This window comes from Labeo rohita, chromosome 22 (genome assembly GCF_022985175.1).
Source record: "Labeo rohita strain BAU-BD-2019 chromosome 22, IGBB_LRoh.1.0, whole genome shotgun sequence".
Taxonomy (NCBI): Eukaryota; Metazoa; Chordata; class Actinopteri; order Cypriniformes; family Cyprinidae; genus Labeo; species Labeo rohita.
Genome location: NC_066890.1, coordinates 15,870,614 through 15,896,557, shown reverse-complemented (window position 1 = coordinate 15,896,557; position 25,944 = coordinate 15,870,614). Strand labels below are relative to the sequence as shown.

The window sequence follows — 25,944 nt, the reverse complement described above, 5'->3', positions numbered from 1 at the left end:
CTAACGTTCCCCTATGGTTCCCGTTTGGTTATTAATTTGGGAACCAAATGAGAACGTCCTAGAAATGTTTCCTGTAGGTTCTTTTTATAATGTTCCCTACAGGTTATTTTTTAGATTTTATTTTTATAACCTACAGAGAACATTCCTGGAGGTTCCCTGCAGGTTATTTTTAGATTGTATTTTTACAACCTACAGGGAATGTTCCGGGAATGTTCCCGATAGGTTCCCAGAACATTCCCCTAACCTACAGGGAACATTCTATTTACGTTAAGAAAACTTTAATGGCTAACCAACAGGGAACGTTCTGGGAACCAACAATTGTTAGCTGGGGATCTTTTTATTTTAACTCTGCCTCAGTTTTCTAAAGAATTGTCTCCTTTTTTACTTAAGGTTTTTGAAGAAAGCATACAGAATGAGGCTCTCCCCCCTCGACTCTCACTCAAAGTCTAATTACCTTAATTCCGAAACCCAAAAAAGATTTGCTTTCAGTTGACAATTGGCGTCCTGTTTCTCTGCTTAACAATGATTATAAAATTCTAGCTAATATATCTGCTAAAAGACTAAAATCGGTACTTGGTTCTGTAATAGATGAGATGCAATCAGGCTTTTTGAACAAAAGACACATTGTTAACAATATAAGGTTGATACTTTTATCTGTTAGATTATTCAGACTTAATACAGGAGGAGAGCTTCATTCTCTTCTTAGATTTTTATAAGACTTTCGATTCTTTAGAGCATCACTTTATTGTTGATTCATTAGTAATTAAAACCCTTTACAATAATGGAAGTGCTTCGAATAAATTAAAGAATGGCATTTTACCAAGGTACGAGTGAGCCATGTTTTTTTTTGTTTTATATTTTTCACTGACTTCCGTGTAGAATATAATATCACTACATGTCCGAGTGAGCCATGTTTTTTTTTGTTTTATATTTTTCACTGACTCACGTTCCCTTTTCCCTCCTCCTGAAGCGAGTCGTGGCACAGCATCACAACATGCATCTGTTCCTCGAGTGCCATTAACTAAAACTCTTTTTACTGTTTTGCAGTTTTACTAAGATGCATTTTGTCTACTATTTTAATTTAATGAAATTAAATTATACATATGTATTATTAGAATGATCCCAATCCAATTTTGTAGTATCAGAGAGTCGCAACCATGTTACTGAAGGCACCTCAACTTTACACATTTTGGATGAATCTCTCTTATCAAACACACTTGATTCAGCTCATCAGGTCATTAGTAGAGCACTCTATGATGTTAGCTCAGTGTGTCACATAAGAAACACCTCAAAATATACAGAAACATGGTAGAGAAACAAAGGCCTACTGTATACAATAAAGTCAATAAAACAAAGACACTGTAAAATACTCACTCAGCCTTTCTAGATGCTTTGATCACTGGCAGCAGCCTCAGGAGACATTCTTCTGATGGATCATATTTACTGAGTATAAACTCATCCAGCTCTTTTTCTGAGTTCAACAGCACAAACACCAGAGCCGACCACTGAGCAGCAGACAGTTTGACTTCAGAGAGACAATAGTAATTTGATCTGCTCAGGTATGTTTGGACTTCCTGCTCTAGTGAACAATCATTCAGTTCATTCAGACAGTGGAACAGGTTGATGGATTTCTCTGGAGAGCGATTCTCCCTGATCTTCTGTTTAATGTATTCAGCTGTTTCCTGATTGATATCAGAGCTGCTTACTGTCTTTCTCAGGAGGCCTTGTAAGAGAGTCTGATTAGACTCTAGTGAGAGACCGAGAAGAAACCGGAGGAAAAGATCCCAGTGTCCGTTCTCACTCTGTAAGGCCTTGTCCACTTCTCCCTTCAGTAAACTGGTCATTGGTGACCTGAACACATTCATCAGTCCTGTGTTTTGTTCAGAAATGGACAGCAGCTTGAATAAAGCAGCAAGAAACTCCTGAATACTCAGATGAACAAAGCTGTACACCTTCCCCAGCTGCAGTCCAAACTCCTGTCTGAAGATCTGGGTACAAACTCCTGAGTACACTGACACTTCTCTGACATCAATGCTGCTCTCTTTCAGGTCCTCCTCATAGAAGATCAGGTTCCCTTTTTCCAGCTGTTCAAAAGCCAGTTTTCCTAGAGACAGAATAGTCTTTCTAGCCTGATCAGGATCGATTTCATATTTCCCATCATACTTCTGTGTCTTCAGTTTGGTCTGTAAGATCAGGAAGTGTGTGAACATTTGTGTGAGAGTCTTGGGAATCTCTGCACTCTCTGCTTTACCCATCATCCTCTCTAGAACAGTGGCTGAAATCCAGCAGAAGACTGGTATGTGACACATGATGAACAGACTTCTTGATGATCGGATGTGTGTGACGATTCTATCAGCCAGACTCTGATCGTTTATTCTCTTCCTGAAATATTCGTCCTTCTGAGGGTCGTTGAATCCTCGTACCTCTGTGACCTGGTCGACACACTCAGGAGGGATCTGATTGGCTGCTGCTGGTCGAGAGGTGATCCAGAGGAGAGCAGAAGGAAGTAGATTCCCCTTGATGAGGTTGGTCAGCAGCACATCCACTGAGGCTGATTCTGTTACATCAGACAAACTCGGATTGTTTTGGAAATCTAGACGTAGTCGACACTCATCCAGACCATCAAATATGAACATGACTTTGTAATCATCATAATCTGCTGACTTAAATTCTTTGGTTTCTGTGTGAAGGTGATTTAGAAGATCCACAAGACTGAGATTTTTCTGTATCAAATTCAGCTCCCTGAAAGGAAGTGGAAATATGAAATGAACATCTTGATTGGCTTTTCCTTCAGCCCAGTCCAGGATGAACTTCTGCACAGAGACTGTTTTTCCAATTCCAGCGACTCCTTTAGTCAGCACAGTCCTGATGGGTTTGTCTTGTCCAGGTGAGGGTTTAAATATGTCATTGCAGTTGATTGGTGTTTCCTGTGTCTCTGGTCTCCTGGACACTGTCTCAATCTGTCTCACCTCATGTTCATTATTGATCTCTCCACTCCCTCCCTCTGTGATGTAGAGCTCTGTGTAGATCTCATTCAGACGTGTTGAGTCTCCATGATTGGACATTCCTTCACTGACTCTCTGATATTTGTCCTGTAGTCTGGATTTGAGCTTTTGTTGATACACAGGCATCAGTTCTGAGCAAAGGAAATAATTGTTGTTATTGGCAGGACAATATCTAAGAAATTATTATCTAAGAAAATTATTTATAGGTTTGATAAATATTAGAATGTGTTATGAGAATCAGGAACATTAGTGATTTAAGACAGAAGGTTCATAATAAAAACACAGGCTATAATCTGCTGATCCAGAGCTCTTACTGGTCTGTAGTGTGTTAGCGAGGTCTGTCTGGTTCATCTTCCTCAGGATGATCAGTGTGATCTTCAGGAGCCCCTCTCTGATTCTGTTATGACCCTCATCAACATGATGGTCTCTTTCAGAGCACTCTGGGTAATCTGGACTCAGTAGTCTCTTAAAACTTTTTAACTCAGAAATGATTTTATGCTCAAGCTCCTGAAATCATAGTGAATATTCAAACAAAGAGCTTTCATTTAATCACAGACCAAGTTTAATTGTAGTTTATTGCATAGAATGAAGACTAATAGACATCACTGAAATACATCACACATGCTAATAACTTCCACTGAATCATCAGATATCAGTGTCTAAAGAGGTGCTAAAGATAAAAGAGGGAGTTTGACTGGATTGGCTGTTTGCTAGATTGATGTTCATCTTTGTGCAGTAGTCAGATTAAATATATTTAGCTTCTCTACTGTAGTGGTCATTGATCTGCTTTGTTGTGATTTATTTATTGCTTTATTACTTATATGTATTAGGCGAGTGGGAAAGTGAATTTGAAGATAAGGGTAAGTATGATGATATAAACTTCAAACTTACAAAAAACTTACAGATTTCTTAATTCCTTAATATTTCTGCTAAGAGGAATATTGTGTTGGGACACCCAATCACAATCACACATGTACATACACACACCATACACCAACCTTGAAAATAGAGTCCAAGTTCTTCTTTACTTTATGTGATTCTGTTCCCTCCTGTTTTTGACTAAATTAAATGTACATTGTGTATAAATGTATTTGATAAACATTATTAAATATATATATTTATATATATATATATATATATGAAGAGTTCAGATGCAAAACCAGCTAAATCCATCTGATGTATTTCTTTAAAATGAGCATTTCCTTCTGGCTACTTTTAGCGAGTTTGAAGTAAGTATGTATCAGGAGCATTCACTCAGTATCATTATCTCATTTTTGACCAAGATGGCTTTTAGCTGGTTTTGCATCCGAACTCTTCATATATATATAATTTTTCTACTATAAACTAAACAACACCTTAGATCAGCAGATGTGTCTCCCAAACTGAATTCAATTGGAGGATCCATTGATGCATCACTCTTCATGGACACACAGCTGGGTTCAGGAGATTCATTCTCAAACAGACTGAAATACAATAGCAAGCAGTGTTTGATAATCTCACTCTGCTCTGAGTGAACCATAGTTACTGTTTCTGTTTAAACCTCTCTAAAACTTAAAGTTTTCTAACCTCTTAACTGACTTCATCTGTGTTTCATATTCTTCTGAGAGATTTATTCTGGATGCCATGGTTTAAGATAAGAGCAGATGCTGATGCTGATCCACAAAGTGAGTGGTTTATCATCTCACCTCTGTCTCAAAGGTCAGTCCACAGTAATGGCCTGCACACTAGGGAAAAAACGTGTCATTATTGTATGGGGGTAGAGTTGTTGCATAATATACAGATTATAATCCACAAACAAATGTAAAGAGATGAACAAATATTAAACATACTGACCAATAAATAGAATGAGATCCATAAATAAATCTTAAGAGTTTCACAAATATGAATTTAATTCACAAAAAAAGATTTGCAAATAATAATAATAATAATAAAACCTATACACAAATATCTTTTTATATCACAAACACAACTTTGCCTGCCATTCATTTGTGCATTTGTAGATCGCTGCATGCATTTGTGGATTGGTTGCTGTGCATTTGTGCATTTTGAAACATTTCTAGCATTAAGATGTTGACAATCTACAAATGTGTGGACTCCACCCACCGTCTACTAAAGCCAATCAGATAACAAGCCTCACTCCGCTGACCATTCGCTATCACATTCTTGTATCACATTGAGGGCGGTCCTGAAATAACTTTATTCATTTCCTTTGGCTCAAATAGGATACACAAGGGTCATAAAAATTGGTATGGTAAAAGATGTTTAAAATTGGATTTTGTTAGACCATTTGACTGTGTATTAAGCCAAGCCACAGTATTACATTTTATTATAATTATATTATAATTAAGTTTTAATAATTAATTTAATAATTACTTTTTATAATAATTACTTTTTTAACAAAAGGAGATTGTAAATAACACAATTTTAGTAAAAGTCAATGACTGAGAGACTTGGATGTTTTATTGAAAATATATTGTTGACTACATTTGAAAAAACAGCCATGCCTAAATTTTACTCTGTGACGGTTCCAGTGTTAAATGATTTATAGGTGACGTTATGTGGATCTAATGATGCATAAAACATTATAAATAATATTGTCAACCATCATCCGTCCCTCCCAACTTTATTACAAAAGTGTCCCTGAGGGTCATTTTAACCCAAAGGGTAAAATCGTAATTATTTATTTTTTGTTTTGGTCCAGAAAGCTGGTTTTGATCCATTTGTATATTTTTATTTTATTCATTTTTTATTATCATTATTTATGTAGGATTTATTATTAGTATTATTATTATTTGGTGATTTTTATTTTATTTACCTTAAATTCCGAAGTTTTTTTTTTTTTTTTTTATGAAAATGGGCATATTTGTGTACATCTATTCACCAAAAAACCATTAATAGTCCATTAATACTGTACACTTCATAATTCATCAGGAACTGGGTCACTGAGTGTCTCAGATGGCATCTGGTGGGGAAAAATGACATGACATTATATTGCATTTTATGGTTACAGCCACTAGAGGGGCCTATAGAATCATATGGGGATTCTTTAGTGTGGCAAACAAGTGAAACAATCAAAACTACAATTAAACCTACTTGAGGCTTCATTTAGCTTTCAGATGCATCTCGAGGCTTTCAGATATATATCAAAACATTAAAAAAAAAAAGAAAAAAAAAAGAAAAAGAAAACTGATGCTGAATTTTCATCCAAACATATGCATATACATACATTTTCATAAATATGTAATAAATATAACAGATAAATATATAAATGTAAATATAAATTTATAAATACATTTATTTATTTATTTTTAAGTATAAATCTAAATATGATATAAACACATTGGTCTCCACCCCATCACTCAAATTTAACTGTGCCAAAAAAAAAAAAAAAAAAAAAAATCCCCCACAGAAACATTATACATGTTATAATGTACTTCTACTTTTTTATTTCATTTTTTATTTTATAAAATCTTATTTTATTTTTTTCAGAAATTCCATTCATTCCTATGGCCGGGTCAAAATGACCTGCGAGGGACACTATTGTTACTTTTTTATTGTTTTTATTACACCCACATAAAATCCTCAAATAAACTCAGTTTTGTTGTGTATGTGTTCCATGCTCAAGTGTGACAAAATTAAATTTAAAAAACTTGCAGTTTTTTCGTAAATTCTATTATTTTCTGGTGGCAAGTCAAAATTAATCTTTTTATTACACCCACTTAAACTCCTCGAATCCACTCAAATTTTTATTCATTTATTTTTCTTTTTTGTGTGTGTGTATTCCCGGCTCAAGTGCGACAAAAGTAATACTCGAGTTTTAAAAAAAATCTTTTAAAATCAGTTTTGGGTCAAAATGACCCGAGGGACGGATGGAGGTTTATTAAAAGTATTACAAAGTTGCCATTGTTTGGGGATGAAAATTTGGTGCAGGTGTGTTGCATATAAATGCATATAAATGTAAGATATATTTACTGATTAAAACACTTGATCACACAAACAGTATTTCATATGAATCAGACTTAACAACACTTAAGTTACTTAACAGCATCCAAAGTAAATGCGCATCTTTTATTTACATTGTCCACTCACAAATTCCCATTACATGCTTCAGTTATGTTGAGGCTGCTACCTAGAAGGTCATTTGGGCCCATATTTGATAATATTCATGTTATTTTACCCTATTTGTCACCACGATTGTTCTTTAAAAGGCCATGTCTCATGCCATGTCTGCTCTGCTTGTTGTCGCGCTGCAAAAGTAGTTGCGCCTCGTGCAGTGTAGAGAGTATGGATTGGATGGTCTATTTCCAGGCCAAAAGCTCACAAAGACCTGCTGACTCCACCAAAAAAACACCCAAAATTAAACTGTCAAAATAATGTGACAGAATATTGCCATGTCAATCAAGGTTGATCACGACCAGTTTTAACTCCTTTAAACAAAATAATGACAACAAAATAGTATAAATATAGATACATTTCCCAGGTAAATGGATCAAATCAGTGTAAATACATTGAAGAGAATCACCATATGATTAAAATATGCAAGCAGACAATGTCAAAACGGCAATCAACAAATTAACCGATAGCCTACCCTAGCAAAAACACAGGCATCATTTTCAGTGTCAGCAGTCAGAATAAGCCGATTTAAATGCCAAAGGTGCCCAATATAAATAGGAAAAGCAACATAATTAGCAGGTATTTCACACATTTGTACCACAACACAGACTGTAACTCTCTTACCGGTCATCTTATTGCCCTAGTATTCATGACTTTTAATACTTTGTGGATAAGGCCATGTTTTAAGATGTCCTGAGTTATGACCATGTGAACATAAAATGATATTCACACTACAAAAAACCTAAGAAAATTGTATGACTTTATTGATCAGCGTGTACAGCATGTACTGATGAATAAAGCCAAGCAGTTTTCTTAGGAGGTTTTGTGAAATACAAAGGTCATCTTGTGTTCACACTGTCATAACTCAAGAAATAATATGAATTTTGACACTGAGCACTGCGTGGATAAAAAGGATTTTTGGTCTTTTGTTCACAAGACAAAGTAATCAAAATCATATTCAGTGACTATACAGTCCTGGATAAAGTGTTTGGAGCACACCTCAAATTCTCTGTAATGATAAAATCAGTTAACTAACATGATTTTGAGAGACATCATCTTTTACATTTTGAATTCCTTATTTGTTCAAACCCAAAGCTTAGAAATGTATTTGTTTTATACTTGCTAACATTATTTTGCTTACCTGAAAATGGTGTCTGTAAGGCTGGTTTTATTTCCTTGTAAGATGGACTCTGGACCTCGCAGTATCAGACTTCATGCAGTAAAGCAATAAATATGCAAAGGCTCTTCTCTGCTCACACCCCACTTGTGATCCAGTGGTACAAGACTCATTCAGGAGGTGGTCTGCAATAGTTCTGCTATAGTAAACGTCTTATGAATTTCCCTCATTTCATGAAATTAGTTGGGGCATAAAACAATAAAAAATTAAATATACATACATGCTCATACATATAAATATGTAAACATACCTCACATATACCTATCCATTTGTTCAATAAAATCCATAGCCTGTCATGGGCACGAGAAAGTTTTTTGACCATCCTTTGCTTCAGTTCTCAGTTTACCAGGGTACAGAGGTGTGAAGCTCACCTTCTTTGTGTGAAACATTTTCTTACATTACATACTTGAAACAGTCTCACTTCAGCTGTGTACTGCAGATCTGGCAAAATCCAGGAAAATAATGATATTGTTGTTTTTCCCATTTTTAATAAATTTGCAAAGATTTCATACAAACTCCTTTCACGTTGTCATTATGGGGTTTTGTTGAATTTGGAGGAAATTAATGAATTTAATCCATTTTGGAATTAGGCCTTAATATAACAAAATGTGGAAAAAGTGAAGCACTTTGAATACTTTCCGGATGTACAAATTAATGTATAGATTGTTTTGGATAATGCTATTGCTATTTACCTGTTTCAAAGTGATGTTATTTTGCTTGTGTTTAAGTTAACCCTCAAACATCCTTCGGAACAAATTTGGGCAATTTTTTTTTTAGTTTCCTTAATCTGAGCAGTACAAACTTGGCTACATTTCCTAAGTTTTCCCCTGAACACACACACAAATGAAATCGTCTGCCTGATGAAAAAGTATTTAAAACAGGTTCATATTTTAGAAAATGTAGTTAATATTTGCATTATTATTGATTGATCTCATCCACCTGTGACCCACCCAATGCATTTTTTTATTACACAACCCATGCAATATCCGCAGCACCCGTGGATATAACCACCTTCTTGTGGTTATATCCATAAATGTTAATTTCCCTCATGTGAGAAAAACACTGTTTTATTGTACTTTCATACAATCCTCCTGTATTGTCTAATGTCCTTGTGTAATTCAGGGTGGCACTCTAATATTGATTGACAGGCTCTACATCCACACATCTAATCAACTGCACACAAAGCATTGACTGTCTGTTGTCATCATCTGACTTTGTTAAGCATAGTACATATTAGTGATGGCTGCTTTTAAAACACTGCTTCATGAAGCTTTAAAACCTTTGTAAATCATTTGTTTAGAAAAAGTGGTTTGGAGTGCATATCAAACGGCAAACGTCAAATGCCATTGGGGGTGATCTCTGTGAATAATGCAAGTTCATTGAACCAGTCCCTATGGTTTTTACCTAATCTCGAATCAGTTTTATCAATTTGTAGACATTTTTAACAAGACATTTGTGTAATTCAAAGGATGAGTAGTAGTTAATAAGTAGTAATCTCCTACTGCCTTGCTTAGACAAGCTCTCCATAAAACGAACAAAACAAGCCCTTAAAAAATAATTTATTATTATTATTAATAATTTATTAGTAATTTGAAAATTAATAATAATTATTTAAAAATACATTATAGAGACACTTCATATTTAATGGTATTTTATTATTTTAATTGCATTTAATGTATTATACTTTCAAGAAAATATTTGCATCAAGCAGTTTTTTGGCACGTTTTGGCATAAGTTTTTGTTGAATTTACACAATTTTGGCCAGCAGGCGGCGCCAGCATGTGATTCTTTAAGTGGTTCAAAACTGTGAATCATTTTGTGAAGCAATTGGTTCAATTGATTCGAAGTTTTGAAAAGATTCATTTCTCCCATAGTACAGACACAGTGGTTAGACATTTAGTATGTTTACTAATATTAGTTAATACTAAAAACTATTTACTAACATTTATTAATAAATATTAACTTTTTATTTTTAAAAATATATTTATAAATTCTTTCTATTCTATTTTAGTCCTTCTATTCTATTCTATATTTATATCTTCCAAGATAAATTATTATATTTCAATACTCACATACATTCCAGATTTAGGGAGAATGTTATTGATTTCTCGTTTTTTGCTTGATGGCTACACCACATGGCATTTTTAAATTGAAATTGAATCCTATTTATTATTTATTTGTATGTTTATAATTTTTGCCAAATGGAATAAAAGTATTAAAGGTGTGGCAAGCATTGTAGTTATACTGTGCTTTACAAATAGTATACCGCAAAATCACAGTTACTGGCAAAACTACATTTACTATGGTAAAACCATGGTAAGTATTGTGGTTATTGTGCTTTAATTACAAATACCACAATAAAACTATGATTACTGAGGTAAAACCATAGTAAGTGTTGTGGTTATTGTGCTTTGACTACAAATACCACAGTAAAACTATGGTTACTAAGGTAAAACCATGGTAAGCATTGTGGTTATTGTGCTTTAATTACAAATACCACAATAAAACTATGATTACTGAGGTAAAACCATGGTAAGTGTTGTGGTTATTGTGCTTTAATTACAAATACCACAATAAAACTATGATTACTGAGGTAAAACCATAGTAAGTGTTGTTGTTATTGTGCTTTAATTACAAATACCACAATAAAACTATGATTACTAAGGTAAAACCATGGTAAGTGTTGTGGTTATTGTGCTTTAATTACAAATACCACAATAAAACTATGATTACTGAGGTAAAACCATAGTAAGTGTTGTGGTTATTGTGCTTTGACTACAAATACCACAGTAAAACTATGGTTACTAAGGTAAAACCATGGTAAGCATTGTGGTTATTATGCTTTAACTACAAATACCACAGTAAAACTATGCATACAGTAGTAAAACCATGGTAAGTGTTGTGGTTATTGTGCTTTAATTACAAATACCACAATAAAACTATGATTACTGATGTAAAACCATAGTAAGTGTTGTGGTTATTGTGCTTTAATTACAAATACCACAATAAAACTATGATTACTGAGGTAAAACCATAGTAAGTGTTGTGGTTATTGTGCTTTAATTACAAATACCACAATAAAACTATGATTACTGAGGTAAAACCATAGTAAGTGTTGTGGTTATTGTGCTTTGACTACAAATACCACAGTAAAACTATGGTTACTAAGGTAAAACCATGGTAAGCATTGTGGTTATTATGCTTTAACTACAAATACCACAGTAAAACTATGCATACAGTAGTAAAACCATGGTAAGTGTTGTGGTTATTGTGCTTTAATTACAAATACCACAATAAAACTATGATTACTGAGGTAAAACCATAGTAAGTGTTGTGGTTATTGTGCTTTAATTACAAATACCACAATAAAACTATGATTACTGAGGTAAAACCATAGTAAGTGTTGTGGTTATTGTGCTTTAATTACAAATACCACAATAAAACTATGATTACTGAGGTAAAACCATAGTAAGTGTTGTGGTTATTGTGCTTTAATTACAAATACCACAATAAAACTATGATTACTAAGGTAAAACCATGGTAAGTGTTGTGGTTATTGTGCTTTAATTACAAATACCACAATAAAACTATGATTACTGATGTAAAACCATAGTAAGTATTGTGGTTATTGTGCTTTAATTACAAATACCACAATAAAACTATGATTACTGAGGTAAAACCATAGTAAGTGTTGTGGTTATTGTGCTTTAATTACAAATACCACAATAAAACTATGGTTACTAAGGTAAAACCATGGTAAGCATTGTGGTTATTGTGCTTTAACTACAAATACCACAGTAAAACTATGCATACAGTAGTAAAACCATGGTAAGTGTTGTGGTTATTGTGCTTTAATTACAAATACCACAATAAAACTATGATTAGTGAGGTAAAACCATAGTAAGTGTTGTGGTTATTGTGCTTTAATTACAAATACCACAATAAAACTATGATTACTGAGGTAAAACCATAGTAAGTGTTGTGGTTATTGTGCTTTAATTACAAATACCACAATAAAACTATGATTACTGAGGTAAAACCATAGTAAGTGTTGTGGTTATTGTGCTTTAATTACAAATACCACAATAAAACTATGATTACTGAGGTAAAACCATAGTAAGTGTTGTGGTTATTGTGCTTTAATTACAAATACCACACTAAAACTATGATTACTGAGGTAAAACCATAGTAAGTGTTGTGGTTATTGTGCTTTAATTACAAATACCACAATAAAACTATGATTACTGATGTAAAACCATAGTAAGTGTTGCGGTTATTGTGCTTTGACTACAAATACCACAGTAAAACTATGCATACAGTAGTAAAACCATGGTAAGTGTTGTGGTTATTGTGCTTTACCTACAAATACCACAGTAAAACTACAGATACTGAGGTAAAATAATGGTAAGTGTTGTGGTTATTGTGCTTTACCTACAAATACCACAGTAAAACTACAGATACTGAGGTAAAACTATGGTAAGTGTTGTGGATACTGTGCTTTCCCTACAAATACAACAGTAAAACTATGGTTACTGAGGTAAAACCATGGTAAGCGTTGTGATTACTGTGCATTGGCTACACATAATATGGTCAAGCTACAGTTACTATGGTAAAAAATATGGTAAATGTGCAGACTTTTACATGATCACGCTTATCACGTGATACTGGTTGGTTGATTGCACATGATTAAAACGGTTTTATTTATTTATCTATTTCAAAACTGCAACAGTTAGAAGTTAGCTTAGGCTAATGTCAATGTAAGGCTAATGTTAGCAGCTGTGCTAACACAGCAGCCCACTGTTCTAAGTAATTTGAACGCACACGCTTCCTTTTTAACACATGACCCCATGTAACCAGATGCAGAAGCAACAAAATAATTAAAATAATGATCTCATTACACAAGAAAAGATTATTGCCCTTACTTACCTGTTTGAAGGTGTACACGCATCAGGTGAACGGGGCAAACCGAGCCTTGCTGTTGACGTCACTGCTGTAGAAGATGCTGTGTGGTGTTTGTACGCATCTGCTCTCCACAGAAGTTAATTGGAAGGATTGGCGTATAATATGCACGCGAAATTAGACTTTGGCGTATGTATTACAGGCAACTGGAAAGTGTGAAGTCGTGTTATTTATACACAGATTGATGAGAACGGGTTGGCATCTAATAGCGCAAATTTATCTAAGTTTAACGTTGAAACTAACATTGTTTTATACTTGAACTCTTTTAGGCCTATATCTGTAGGTTTTATTTTAGCCAAGTCATGATGATTTGAGAAGGCAAAATTGATGTATGATTAATGTGTCAGATCGGTCTTCCGCTGGGTCGTTACTTTAAAAAACAAAAACTAGCCTATATTTAATGAACAAAAATGCTCCAAACATTTTTCTTTCGCAATACTTTATTTATTAATGTCTGCAACACAGAAATGTAGCCTATACCGTGTATCCTGCTCGTGAAGCTTGTTCAAACATAAAGCTTAACTTACATGACCAGAGCTCTCTCTGGATCAGCGGTTGTGCGAAAGCAGGTTTAAATATTCTGATGTGATTGCGATTTCAAAGGTTTTATAGACATGGCAAAATCATCATCATATAGCAATAAGATTGCGTGTGTTTGAATCGAGATCGTGAACTTTTAATGAATAAACCATATGAGTCTATAGCCTATGTCATAATTTGTACCAGACCTCAAAAGTTACCTGGACCCAGGCCTGGGTGGCCCCCACTTCCGCAATCCATGCTATTCCTAACACATCTAGTGCTGTTGTGTTTCCTTTCTGTTGTTGAGCCTGTCTCTTGAGCGAGTTTAGTCTTCTGTTAGCTGGTCCAGATCTGGAGGAAGTTCACCCTCTTCACCCTCATTTCCATCTGCCACTGGATGAGAGTGAGTATTGCACTTGTGCTGTGATACAGGTTACATTTGCACTTAACCACTTATATGATGTTAAGGGCACTCCTCTTTGGCGATTTTATGACACGAGACAGTCCTGTGCACTTACTTCCTGTCACTTGCATGTACTCTCAAGTGGCCAAGATCGCAAGAGAGGACAGGGCACCAGTCACTTGCCTCATTTTGAATGAATCGGCTGTTTGAACGAATCTGTGACGCACTCATTCAAACAGTCATTTGCCGCCACCCACTGGTGGTTTAGCTTCATTTTTTAAAGTATCATTGCATTTTCCCCAACATTTTTATCTGTATGTTTAAAAAATATTTAAAACATTAATCTTGTAAAATTATTTATGCGTCACAATTTTGCAGTGTAAATGCATTTATGGCACCTTAGCTTCATGAAACAGTCTGTGCAAATCCATCGAATACCACTTTAGATGCAGCTTCTGTTTTCTGTGCAGTGGAAAGATGGAGTTTGTTAATACTGATTTCATTTGAATGGTAATAACAGCTTCTTATTATTTTAACTGAATTAATTGAAACATTGTAAGAATATTTATAAGAATATTTATTGAATGTGACAGATGACATTTAATAAGTTTGGGGGAAATTTACTACTTATAGACATAGTGGGAAATTACATTTGTTTTGTTATATACATCAACTCATTTTCAGTTAATTATTTCTACCTTTTTACTCTGTTAGAATTAAACATACAATACTGTGGCTCCATCTGTAAAAATGTTAATATGGTGATCATCCTCAGTATGTTGTTCTGGAGAAAGCTCAAAATCTCAAGTTGTGGAGTTGGCTCTAGAAGAAGGTGAGCTGAGTCAACTACAGGTACAGCGAAATTTTCCCACATTTTGCATTTTACATGAAACAAAAAGTCTAAATAATGGTTTCTTTTTGTCTTTCAGTAAACAGAGGTGGATTTTTTTCCCGAAGTGTGTGAAGAGTTTGGACAAAGTCAACAGAACCTGTGCTTTTTCACAGATGAACTAAATATAAACACACCAGAGGGATAAAAGTTGTGTTTTCTTTAATATTTTTATTTTATATTTCATGCTAATTTCTACTAGCATCTTGTATAATATAAATGTATATATATATAATAAATAACAAAGATGTTAAATGCCTTCATAATACATCTCTTACATAAAGATCTTTTCTCATCAGTAAAGTCTACCACTGACTGGTCATTTGACAAACAGGAAATCACACCTCTAAGTGTTTGTTGTCTCTGTGTGACTTTAGCTAGCTTTGGTAATATGCGTTGTGTATGATGTTCCTCTGGAAACAGAGCTGTGGGTCATTGTGGCTGGTGCAGTTTTAAGATTGTTTTGCACAAAAGATGCTCAACCTTCATACCTTTGTAGATGACACTTACATGTCTGTGTATTCAGGTTGTGATGATGCTTTTTACCTTCCAAGTGTCACAAATGTAGAAAAAAAAAATGTTTCCACAGTTCAAACACATGGTAACATACATGCATCTAATGTCATTTAATTAATTAATTAATTATTATTATTTTTTTTTATAATGATAATATATTTAAAGAGCTTCTTCTGAAGCTGATTTGGATGCAATTTGTGTAACTAAAGGCTTAGTTTTATGCAGAGGAAATGAAGTGTTGAACAGTTTTCTTCAATTTGTTAGATTCAGGGCTCAATGACTGGACTCCTGAGGATGGAATAGTTTTTATAGAATTGACACGGGTAGCACTTGTGCTAAGTTTATCAGATACAGGGGGGGATATTTTGCATTGGACACGACATCTGTGTTAACCCAAGAACGGGAAATTCTGACTATGGGTTTCACCGCAACCCACCATATCATGACTCAGGGCCTTTGCCTCATTTATACAGTTCAGACAGTCTGTTTGGCTTTGCAAAGTGAGTCTAATGTTTGATGTTGACTATTCACTGTCTACACTTTGTAAATGCATTGTGTTGCATTGTCTACTGAGCAGCAGGACGTGTGACACGTGGTCCACGATGCCAGAATTGGCAATTAGAAATTTTGACAAAGTTTATTATCTGAATTAGTACCAGTTCTTTCTTCCATTTTGACTTGGTTTGATGTGTATTTTCTCTCTTCACAGTCATAACATCTAAAGCTCTAAATGCTGTTAATCAGTGTAAGGATCTTTTTTACCAGTCTATACATTAACCAAAATAAGCTCAACTGAAACTGTGACTCAACCATAAAAACCCTAATACAAATACATTTAAGATCAAGAAGAACAAAAGAGAAACTAAAACTTTCACAACAGTAAAAAAAAAAAAGAAAGAAAAAAAAAAGTCTTTACAGTCAGCAATCTTTCTCTCCCACATAATTATGTAACTTTTAATAATACAGAACAGAGCTAAAAGACAATCACTGACATACTGATAAATCTACTGCTATCAGGTTTTCAGAATCACAAAGATGATACAGAACTGGTGATCCTGGTAATTCTCCAGCCCTTCTGATCATGGAAATGTAAAGGAAAATTTAAATGAATTGTATGTGCCTTGTACAAATAATGCATTTTCATGAAAGGAATAAAAAGGATGATGATGATGATGATGACTTCTTAACCTAAACTCATCAGCATCCTGGGATTGAAAGTTTCTCCTCCAGCCATTTATTCAATCTGAGCATACGTCACATCACTAGATCCAGCAGCTGAAAATGTGTAAATGAATTAAGCACATCACTTTATGTTAGAGCTTCAGTGCACAGAATGGCTAGTTCAGAGCTTCTATGAACACTTTGTGTTAGTGCTTGTAAGCAAACAGAGAGAATGCATGCATATGCTGCAAAGCTGCTTTAGAAAGTTGGTATATGCAATGTTAAAGGGAAACTGACCAAAATTACAAATCTTTCTCATGCATGAAATGAAACCTTATTTGACACTTAAGACACTTCTTAATGTGTTAGATGTTTTAAAAAAGCTAAAATGCACATTTTTATTATTGCACATTTCATTTTATTTTTAGATGCTCAACGATGCTTGTAGATGCAGTTTTCAGCAGCTCCTTGTGAATTGTGATTGATGTTTTTATTTTGACACTCACCTTGATGGGTCACCAGGTTCAGTTTAGAGTAAACAGTGTCTGAACTTTCACTGGTTTTCCCTAAAAAATGCCAACAGTTAATATCACTAGGGCTTACTGTGTGTCCAATATTCATTTTATATTCAGAAAATCTCTACAGCTTACAATAATTTATTTTAAAACAATTATATGTTTGACCAAATGACCTCAAAATCAACTTACTGTAATTTGCATGCAATAACTGTTATGTGTTTAGGCTGATTTCACTATGGCATGTTTAAGAAAATACTGATGGTGTTTGTTGCTATTTAGTGTTGTGGGAGAAATTAAAATCAAAGTGCCTTTTTACCCCAGAGCTCTTTAGCTCTGCTGTACATTCTTGTCATTATCATAAAACCAGAAAAGCACAAAGTTTTACCCTTGATGTCTTTCTTTTTCTTCTGTTTCTCTGTAGATTTGAGTTCAATCTCAACATAGGTGACGTCAGTAGCTCCACTTACAATGTCTACAATGAATAACAGAGAAAAAAAATAACACAATTGTTTTAACTGAACTTGCTCTGCAAATGTTGCAGTGAAATGTATTTAGTGTGAGATCTGTCTTGTTAGCTGAAAGTATTTATGATGAAATATTTACAGTTATTGGGTAAAGACTGACCAGACATGAGTGTTTTATTTCCTGTTTCACTCTGGTTCTGCTCTGATGTCTGACTGCTGTTCTGCTGTTGACTGACACTAGAGGGAGACTGAGATCTTCCACCTAGAATGTCATAAACTGTTTATGAAAATAATCAGAAAATAAGGGATCAAATAATAACTGACTTTAATCTCCTTTATGCATACATAAATGGATCATTTGTAGTAGTCTATTACTTATAGTACCTGCCCAGCAGAAAACTACCCAAAAACCTTTTAGAATCAGTTAACATACAAATATTGTCAGGTTTGGCTAAGATCAAATAACCAGCTTAGGCTGTTGTAGGACGACACGTCTGCAAATGTGTCATTGAATTTTAATTTGGCAGAAGATGAACCTTTGTTGTTTCTGTAGCGCCACAACAGGACCAAGAAGACAACGATCAAAAATGTGACAGTCAGTCCAGCAGACACTCCAACTATCACAGGATTGAGACCATCAGATCCTGATCTTCTGGAGGAAGCTGAGATGAACACATTTTACAGTCATATTAGTGCTGTATATTATACAGAAACATTTCAATAGTGTTTATAGTTTCCTAGTCTCACCTGTGACTGAGATCCAGCTCTTGGGTGACTCTCCTCTCTCTGGGTGTTTGCAGTAGTAGAAACCCTCATGTGACTTTGAGACAGTAGAGATGATCATCTCTGTAGTTTGACTCTGGATGAGTGATTCATCTTTATAGAAATCAGCTCTGAGGTTTGGTGGTGTTGTATGTTGATATAAACAGTGTAGAGTCAGAGTATCTCCTTCAGTCACAGGATGAACAGGACTCTCCAGAATCACATCAACTACAGAAACAGAGCAAACATCAACTGACAAAGAGTAAGAATATAGTAAGAATGAATCAACAATGTGGAGACAACAACAATAACAACAACATTAATTATTCTAGTACATTTTATAATACTTTTTTTGTGACAGAAGTCGAAGGTTTAGCAATGGTTTAATAGTCAAAGGGGTTTAATAGTCTAGCAGATTCATTGTCATTTAGGAATAACACTCCATGGGTGCTTGAATTGAGATCACTATCTGACTGTTAATAATTTAAACATAAAATGAGGGCTTTGTGAAATTAATAAACACAGAAACACAGACTCACAGTGTACAGTGATGTTAACAGGATGATATTTCTCTCCAGATTCAGACTCACACCAGTACACTCCAGTGTCCCATATCATGGTGGATCTGATTGTACATGTAGATCCTGTTTGTGATCCCGACTCTGATGATGAACAATCTTCCAGCCCCCATTTGTCTGTGTATTTTCTCACTCTCCATCCAGTAGAGTCACTCTGGTCCTCACAGCTCAGAGAGAAAGAGACAGATGTGAAGTGTTGAGTTCTGCTGGGACTGATGATCAGAGACACTGGAGGAGAAACACCTGAGAAGACAATTACAGAGACAATTTGGAAATCAAGTCAAGCCTGTTTTATTGATATAACACGTTTGCAGTTTGCATTATAGCTCTAATATCTGTAAGTCATCACTGAGCATTTCTATTTAAAACTTAATAAACAAAATTACACCTTGATATATTTGTCATTATGTCATCAGCAAGCAATGTTTACATTTTTGCAGCTAACCCAAGAATCATGTTTTTGCTGGTTAGTTTGGTCTATTCAGGCCCTGCTAGATGCAGTAACTGCACCTGACACCATTAAAAAGTAGACATATATTATGACAGGATACAATTTCAAAACACTTAAAATTCTAAAAAGACCAAGGGAAATGTCATGAGTGTTTCACTCATTCTGTGGTTCAGTTTGAACTCACCAGTGACCCATATTAACTGTGTGTTGCTGTACTGTGTGTTATAGGCTGGTTTTCCTCTCTCTGCTCTGCACACATAAACTCCTGTGTGATTTAGAGCAGCAGAACTGACAGTGTAGTTTCCTCCAGCTCCTCTGCTGCTGTCTGAGAGCAGAATATAATGATTGCTGTAGTCTGTATAAAGTGAAAATGTGCAGTTACCTCAAAAAATGAGCAGATATTTTTACATGTGTCTTATAAATTGGTATAATCAGTGCTCAGAATAATTAAATATTTTTAATCTTTATTTATTTATTTATTTTTGTAAAACCAGTTTATTCAGACATGAAGCACATCATGTTTTACCTGATGAGAAAGTCTCAGTGAACCAGCTGAATGTCCAGTCTGTAGAGGAGCCGTTAACCTCACAGATCAGAGTCACTGAATCTCCTTCAGTCAACCACGTCTGTGGAGAAACACTTAAAACTGCTCTGGGAACTGAAGTTGAGAAATCACTCATTAATAACATGTTAAACGTTTGTGTATATGTAAAGAGTTGATCAAACTCACCTGATACTGTGAGTGTAACTTCATCACTGTTTGATGTTCGTGATCCTTCTGTCTCTTCTCCATAACAGGAGTATTTACCTGCGTCAACCTCTTTAACAGGACTGAATGTGTGTTCCTGTTGTTCACTGAAAACACCGATTGAACCTTTTTTATACCAGCTGTAGCGCCATCCAGTGACTCCTTCAGCATATATGTCACATCTGAGAGTGACTGTGTCTCCACTGAATACATGTTGAGCAGGTTTAATGGTCACTTTGGCTTTTGGTCTTTCTGTACAATGAAAATTCACAAAACAATGTGCTGCTTTTACTGTATGAACACAATTACTTGACTGTAAAACACACATGCTAAATCAGATGAGACTGAAGTGTTGTTTGGATAATGAAATTGTGAAAGTTTTTCAACAAGTTTTATATCTTATAAAACTTCTGGACTCTTCTGATTTTGAATTGTCAGAATCGTCACATGAATAATTGAACTTTTTTATAATTATAATAAAGTGTTAGTAATTGCTCAACTCTCAGATGGTTTGTAACATTTACTATAAAATCATATGTGCTGAAAATATATGGATCAAATTTACTCACCTTCAGTATGTCTAGAGTAGATGTTTGTAATCAGCACTAAAAGACAGAGGAAAAACTCATTACAATGTAAACTTTGAGCTGATAATTATAAATATGACCAAATATTAAGATATTGTGTGGGGGACTGATGTGTCTAGATAAACATGAAAACATCTGACTGTTATTTTATAGATTTGGTCCAGTATATCCAGAGTAGATGTTTGAAATCAGCACTGAAAACACAAAGAGAAAAACTCATGTGACAGTGCTGTATAATGGATGTAGACCTGTTGGTTTTATTTATTTTTTCCTTGTTTTAATAAAAAACATTGTGAGTTACTAATTATGCTTTTATTGTACAGAAAGTAAGTAAGGAACATTTACATTATCAAATAACAATTTAATTTATTTGAATCTAGTGCGAGTTTAAGCTCTCTCAAAAAACATGTACATGCTCCCTTGTCATCTGTCAAAACTTTTTTTTGCGTTTTCAACCCTATAATGTTTGTTTCTCAAACAGTTGCAAATAAAGTGAAAATGAAATGAAAAGTTCCAATTGCAGCATTAAATTTATATCATTTTAAATTTAAATGTTGCATCATATTTTCTTTTTATGTTTTGTGCATTTCACAAGTCACAGACGATTCTCTTGAGCTTTGTTCAATGCGCTCTCTGACTGAATTCTGCTCTCTTATAAATTCCTTATTATCATAAACAACAGAGCGCAGATGTGCATACGATGTAATTAAGAGATTAATTTCACAGTGTAGACAGCTTCATTGATTATAGGCAAACTTCAGCAAACACAGAATGTGCCCCTAAGGTTACCCCCCCCCCCTTTTTTTTCTTTCATTTTAGGTTTTATTTTTTTGCAACCATAAAATAACGTTCTTAGAATGTTGCAGGGTGGTTATTTTTTAAAAATCCTAAAAATAACATATACAGAGCAATCCATAATGGTTATTTTTAGGTTATTACTTCACAAAATTACACATTCCCAAAATGTTGCAGGGTGGTTATTTGTAATAAACTAAAAATAAGATATAAAATGTTCCCTATTGGTTATTTTTAGGTTATTATTTTGCAGTCAAAGGTCAGCTATCAAAACCTTATGTTTTACTCTCTTCTTTGCATAAAGATATTGTATGGCTTCGGAAGACTTGGAATGCAACACGACTGTATTTTTATTTTGTCTGTTACATGTTTTATATCATTCAGAAGTGCAAAAATGCATGCAAACCATTAAATTAAGGCAAACAAATGAAATCTATGGAGGACCTTGCATGTCGAAAAAAGTGATGCTAAAGTTGGACAAGTTGGAAGTGAGAATGTTTTGACTGGGGTCACGAGTGTGCTGGATGATTACTGACATACAGCAGGGTAAACATATCAGAGTAAAGAGGTTAGGGGAGCATTATAATATAGTTGGGAATGTTAATGTTAAAATAACATTCTACAAAGCAAAACTAATGAAAACTTTCCTGACTATCTAAAAGCAAACCAAATAATGTTCTGGGAACCAAAAACTAACATTCTGAGAACCAAAAATTGTTAGCAGGGCTGTCTCTGGCTCGGCACCAGTCAAAGCACAAGCCTGAATAATCTGATGATAATCAGACTACTAAACATTAGACTAACATAAGACAAACTAATCTAATAAAACACTTGATCTTTTACATAATATAATAGTAATTCCACTGTAATACATTTAAAGGAAATAATACTCACGGAGCACAAGAGGAAGTTGACTCAGCTCCATACTGACTGAATGATGACAGACGGTTAAAGACACAGACTGTGTTAAAGACTCAAGACTTCCTGAAACCTGCGGTCAGATCTTTAGGAACATCATGACAGAATAAAGACATACAAATGTACCTCATGTGTTACAGTATTTATTGTTGTATTTAAAGTTGTATTCTGTTGTGTTCAATGAACAAGAGAAATAAAACAATATGTTGATGGCACTTTACTGTAATAGTGATATTGGCTGTGTTTATAATTATGTATTTGCATGACAATAAAATGAACAACCGCTGCTTCTCCCTCACTGGTTGGTGTGGTAGAGCTGAAATAGAACAAACCAAACCACATCTATCTGTTTCTATTCTATAAGACACTGTCTGACATTGTGTAATGGACTGGAGCGTGACAGTGAAGATCCAATGTGAGCTTTTATTAAAACAGCTCGTAGTCAACACAGACAGGATCCAACACCATCAAACAACTGTATCCAGCACAAGGCAAAAGAGTAATTCAAAACACAGGCAAAGATCAAGGCAGACTATATTATAATATAGTCGGGAATGTTAATGTTATTTTAACATTAACATTCCCGACCCCTAACCTCTTTACTCTGATATGTTTACCCTGCTGTATGTCAGTAATTATCCAGCACACTTGTGACCCCAGTCAACACATTCTCACTTCCAACTCGTCACATACTGACGCTTGGTCAGGACCCCTTGGTGTCGCATTTTGACACTCAGGGTACCCCTTTAGCATAATTTTTTTAATGCATAGGGTACCCTTTAGCATTACTTTTTCGACATGCAGGGTCCTCCATAGCTTTCATTTGTTTGCCCTAATTTAATGGTTTGCATGCATTTGTGCACTTCTGAATGATATAAAACATGTAACAGACAAAATAAAAATACAGTCGTGTTGCATTCCAAGTCTTCCGAAGCCATACAATATCTTTATGCAAAGAAGAGAGTAAAACATAAGGTTTTGATAGCTGACCTTTGACTGCAAAATAATAACCTAAAAATAACCAATAGGGAACATTTTTATCTTTATCTTTTATCTTATTTTTAGGTTATTACAAATAACCACCCTGCAACATTTTGGGAATGTGATTTTATGGTTGCAAAGTAATAGCCTAAAAATAACCATTATGGATTGCTCTGTATATGTTATTTTTAGGATTTTTAAAAAATAACCACACTGCAACATTCTAAGAACGTTATTTTATGGTTGCAAAAAATAAAACCTAAAATGAAAGAAAAAAAAGGGGGGAAAAAGTAACCTTAGGGGCACATTCTGTGTTTGCTGAGGTTTGCCTATAATCAATGAAGCTGTCTACACTGTGAAATTAATCTCTTACTTACATCGTATGCACATCTGCGCTCTGTTGTTTATGATAATAAGGAATTTATAAGAGAGCAGAATTCAGTCAGAGAGCGCATTGAACAAAGCTCAAGAGAATCGTTTGTGACTGGTTTAATGCACAAAACATAAAAAGAAAATATGATGCAACATTTAAATTTAATGCTGCAATTGGAACTTTTCATTGCATTTTCACTTTATTTGCAACAGTTTGAGAAACAAACATTATATGGTTGAAAACACAAAAACAAGTTTTGACAGATGACAAGGGAGCATGTACATGTTTTTTTGAGAGAGCTTAAACATGCACTAGATTTAAATCAATTAAATTGTTATTTGATAATGTAAATGTTCTTTACTTACTTTCTGTACAATAAAAGCATAATTAGTAACTCACAATGTTTTTTATTAAAACAAGGAAAAAATAAAATAAAACCAACAGGTCTACATCCATTATACAGCACTGTCACATGAGTTTTTCTCTTTGTGTTTTTAGTGCTGATTTCAAACATCTACTCTGGATATACTGGACCAAATCTATAAAATAACAGTCAGATGTTTTCATGTTTATCTAGACACATCAGTCCCCCACTGTTATGAGGCGGTTCTCTGTGGCTCTGTCTGACCGTCATCAGCGGGAACCTTCTCCGGAATATTAGTTCCTACCCGGACCCCTTTTGCCCGAACACCCTGCTGTCTTCCGCCGCTGTTGGCACGCTCTGCCGCTATTTAAGCGGCCGATTCTCAGAGACCAGTCGCAAAGTTTTGTTCTTGCGACATCACCGAGCGTTTACCCCTGTTGGATTATTTGGATACTTTGTTACTGACCTGGACTGCCTTACGACTCTGATTCTCGCTTGTTGCCCCGACCCGCGCCTGGATATACCGTTGTTGACTTCCGCCTGATAACCCGATCTCCTGCCCCAATCTGGTACTGTCTTGCTTTGCCCGTCTATTCCTGTTTGCGGTGTTGATTATCTGCCTGTTTGACCACGAGTTTGTAATAAACGGCTTGCAAATGGATCCACCGTCTGATGATTCAATGTCACAGAAAACTTCGCCGCCCCCGGATCCAGCGGCTGTTTATCAACTAGCCCATGAGATGACTCGGCAAGGCACGGTGCTCGCCACGCACGAACATCAGCTGGATAAACTCACGCTCGTCTGATGAAATGCTTAGAGCTTTGCAAACTTTGAATACCTCTGTGTCTGCGCTCGCTCAAGCGTCGGCGGCCGTGCAAGCAGCCACCGTGGCTTCGCCCCCCATGCCGCCCCCAGCACCCGTCGTCACCAACCACACTGCACGAGTGTCTCTCCCGGAAAAGTATGATGGCGCCCCCGGGAAAGCTAAGGGGTTTTTGATGCAGTCCAGCTTGTACATTCACCAACAACCTAACAGCTTCCTCAATGATGACAGCAAGGTGTCGCTTGTATGTTCTCTCCTGATAGGAAGAGCGCTGGAGTGGGCAACTGCACTCTGGGAGGGACAAAGGATGACATTTCCCAGCTACCAAGATTTCCTGAGGCAGTTCCGCGAGGTCTTTGACCACGCCACCGGGGGCAAGGAGCCTGGTGAGGAGATTTTGGCGCTAAAGCAGGGCACCACCACAGCGGCAGATTACACGCTCCATTTCCGCACCCTAGCGGCACAAACGGGCTGGCCACCCGAACCACTCAAAGCCATATATCGCAAAGGTCTAAGTCATGATCTCCAGTCTGAACTAGCCTGCCGGGACGAGGGAAAGACGCTCGAACAGTTTATGGAGCTGACCATCCAAATCGATAATCTGATGCGTTCACGCCGGGGTGGCCGCCAGACCCAGCCAGCTCACCCTGCGCCATCCGCATCCAACTACAGTGCCACTTACAGCGCTCCAGAGCCCATGCAGATCAGGAGGACTCATCTGACTGAGGAGGAACGAGAGAGGCGGCTCCGGGACCACCTGTGCTTGTACTGCGGCCAACCGGGACACATCAGGGCCACCTGTCCCATCCGGCCACCAAGAGCCGCACCATCACGGG

General features: G+C 35.6%; 2 protein-coding genes across 2 annotated transcripts; both read right to left on the bottom strand.

Moving 5' to 3' along the window:
- Nucleotides 1-1,175: 1,175 nt before the first annotated feature.
- Nucleotides 1,176-8,274, bottom strand: LOC127153344 (NLR family CARD domain-containing protein 3). The gene is made up of 6 exons (XM_051094379.1): nt 8,260-8,274; nt 4,572-4,729; nt 4,361-4,468; nt 4,004-4,064; nt 3,320-3,512; nt 1,176-3,136 (listed from the first exon to the last, which is right to left on the bottom strand). The coding sequence occupies exons 2-6, from the start codon at nt 4,628-4,630 to the stop codon at nt 1,371-1,373; spliced, it is 2,187 nt and encodes a 728-aa protein (XP_050950336.1). The 5' UTR covers nt 4,631-4,729; nt 8,260-8,274; the 3' UTR covers nt 1,176-1,370.
- Nucleotides 8,275-16,522: 8,248 nt separating this feature from the next.
- Nucleotides 16,523-22,573, bottom strand: LOC127153345 (Fc receptor-like protein 5). The gene is made up of 12 exons (XM_051094380.1): nt 22,543-22,573; nt 20,836-20,871; nt 20,249-20,518; nt 20,045-20,176; nt 19,703-19,873; nt 19,029-19,310; nt 18,475-18,717; nt 18,264-18,389; nt 17,888-17,989; nt 17,649-17,735; nt 17,252-17,311; nt 16,523-16,859 (listed from the first exon to the last, which is right to left on the bottom strand). The coding sequence occupies exons 1-12, from the start codon at nt 22,571-22,573 to the stop codon at nt 16,819-16,821; spliced, it is 1,581 nt and encodes a 526-aa protein (XP_050950337.1). The 3' UTR covers nt 16,523-16,818.
- Between the last annotated feature and the right edge of the window lie 3,371 nt (nt 22,574-25,944).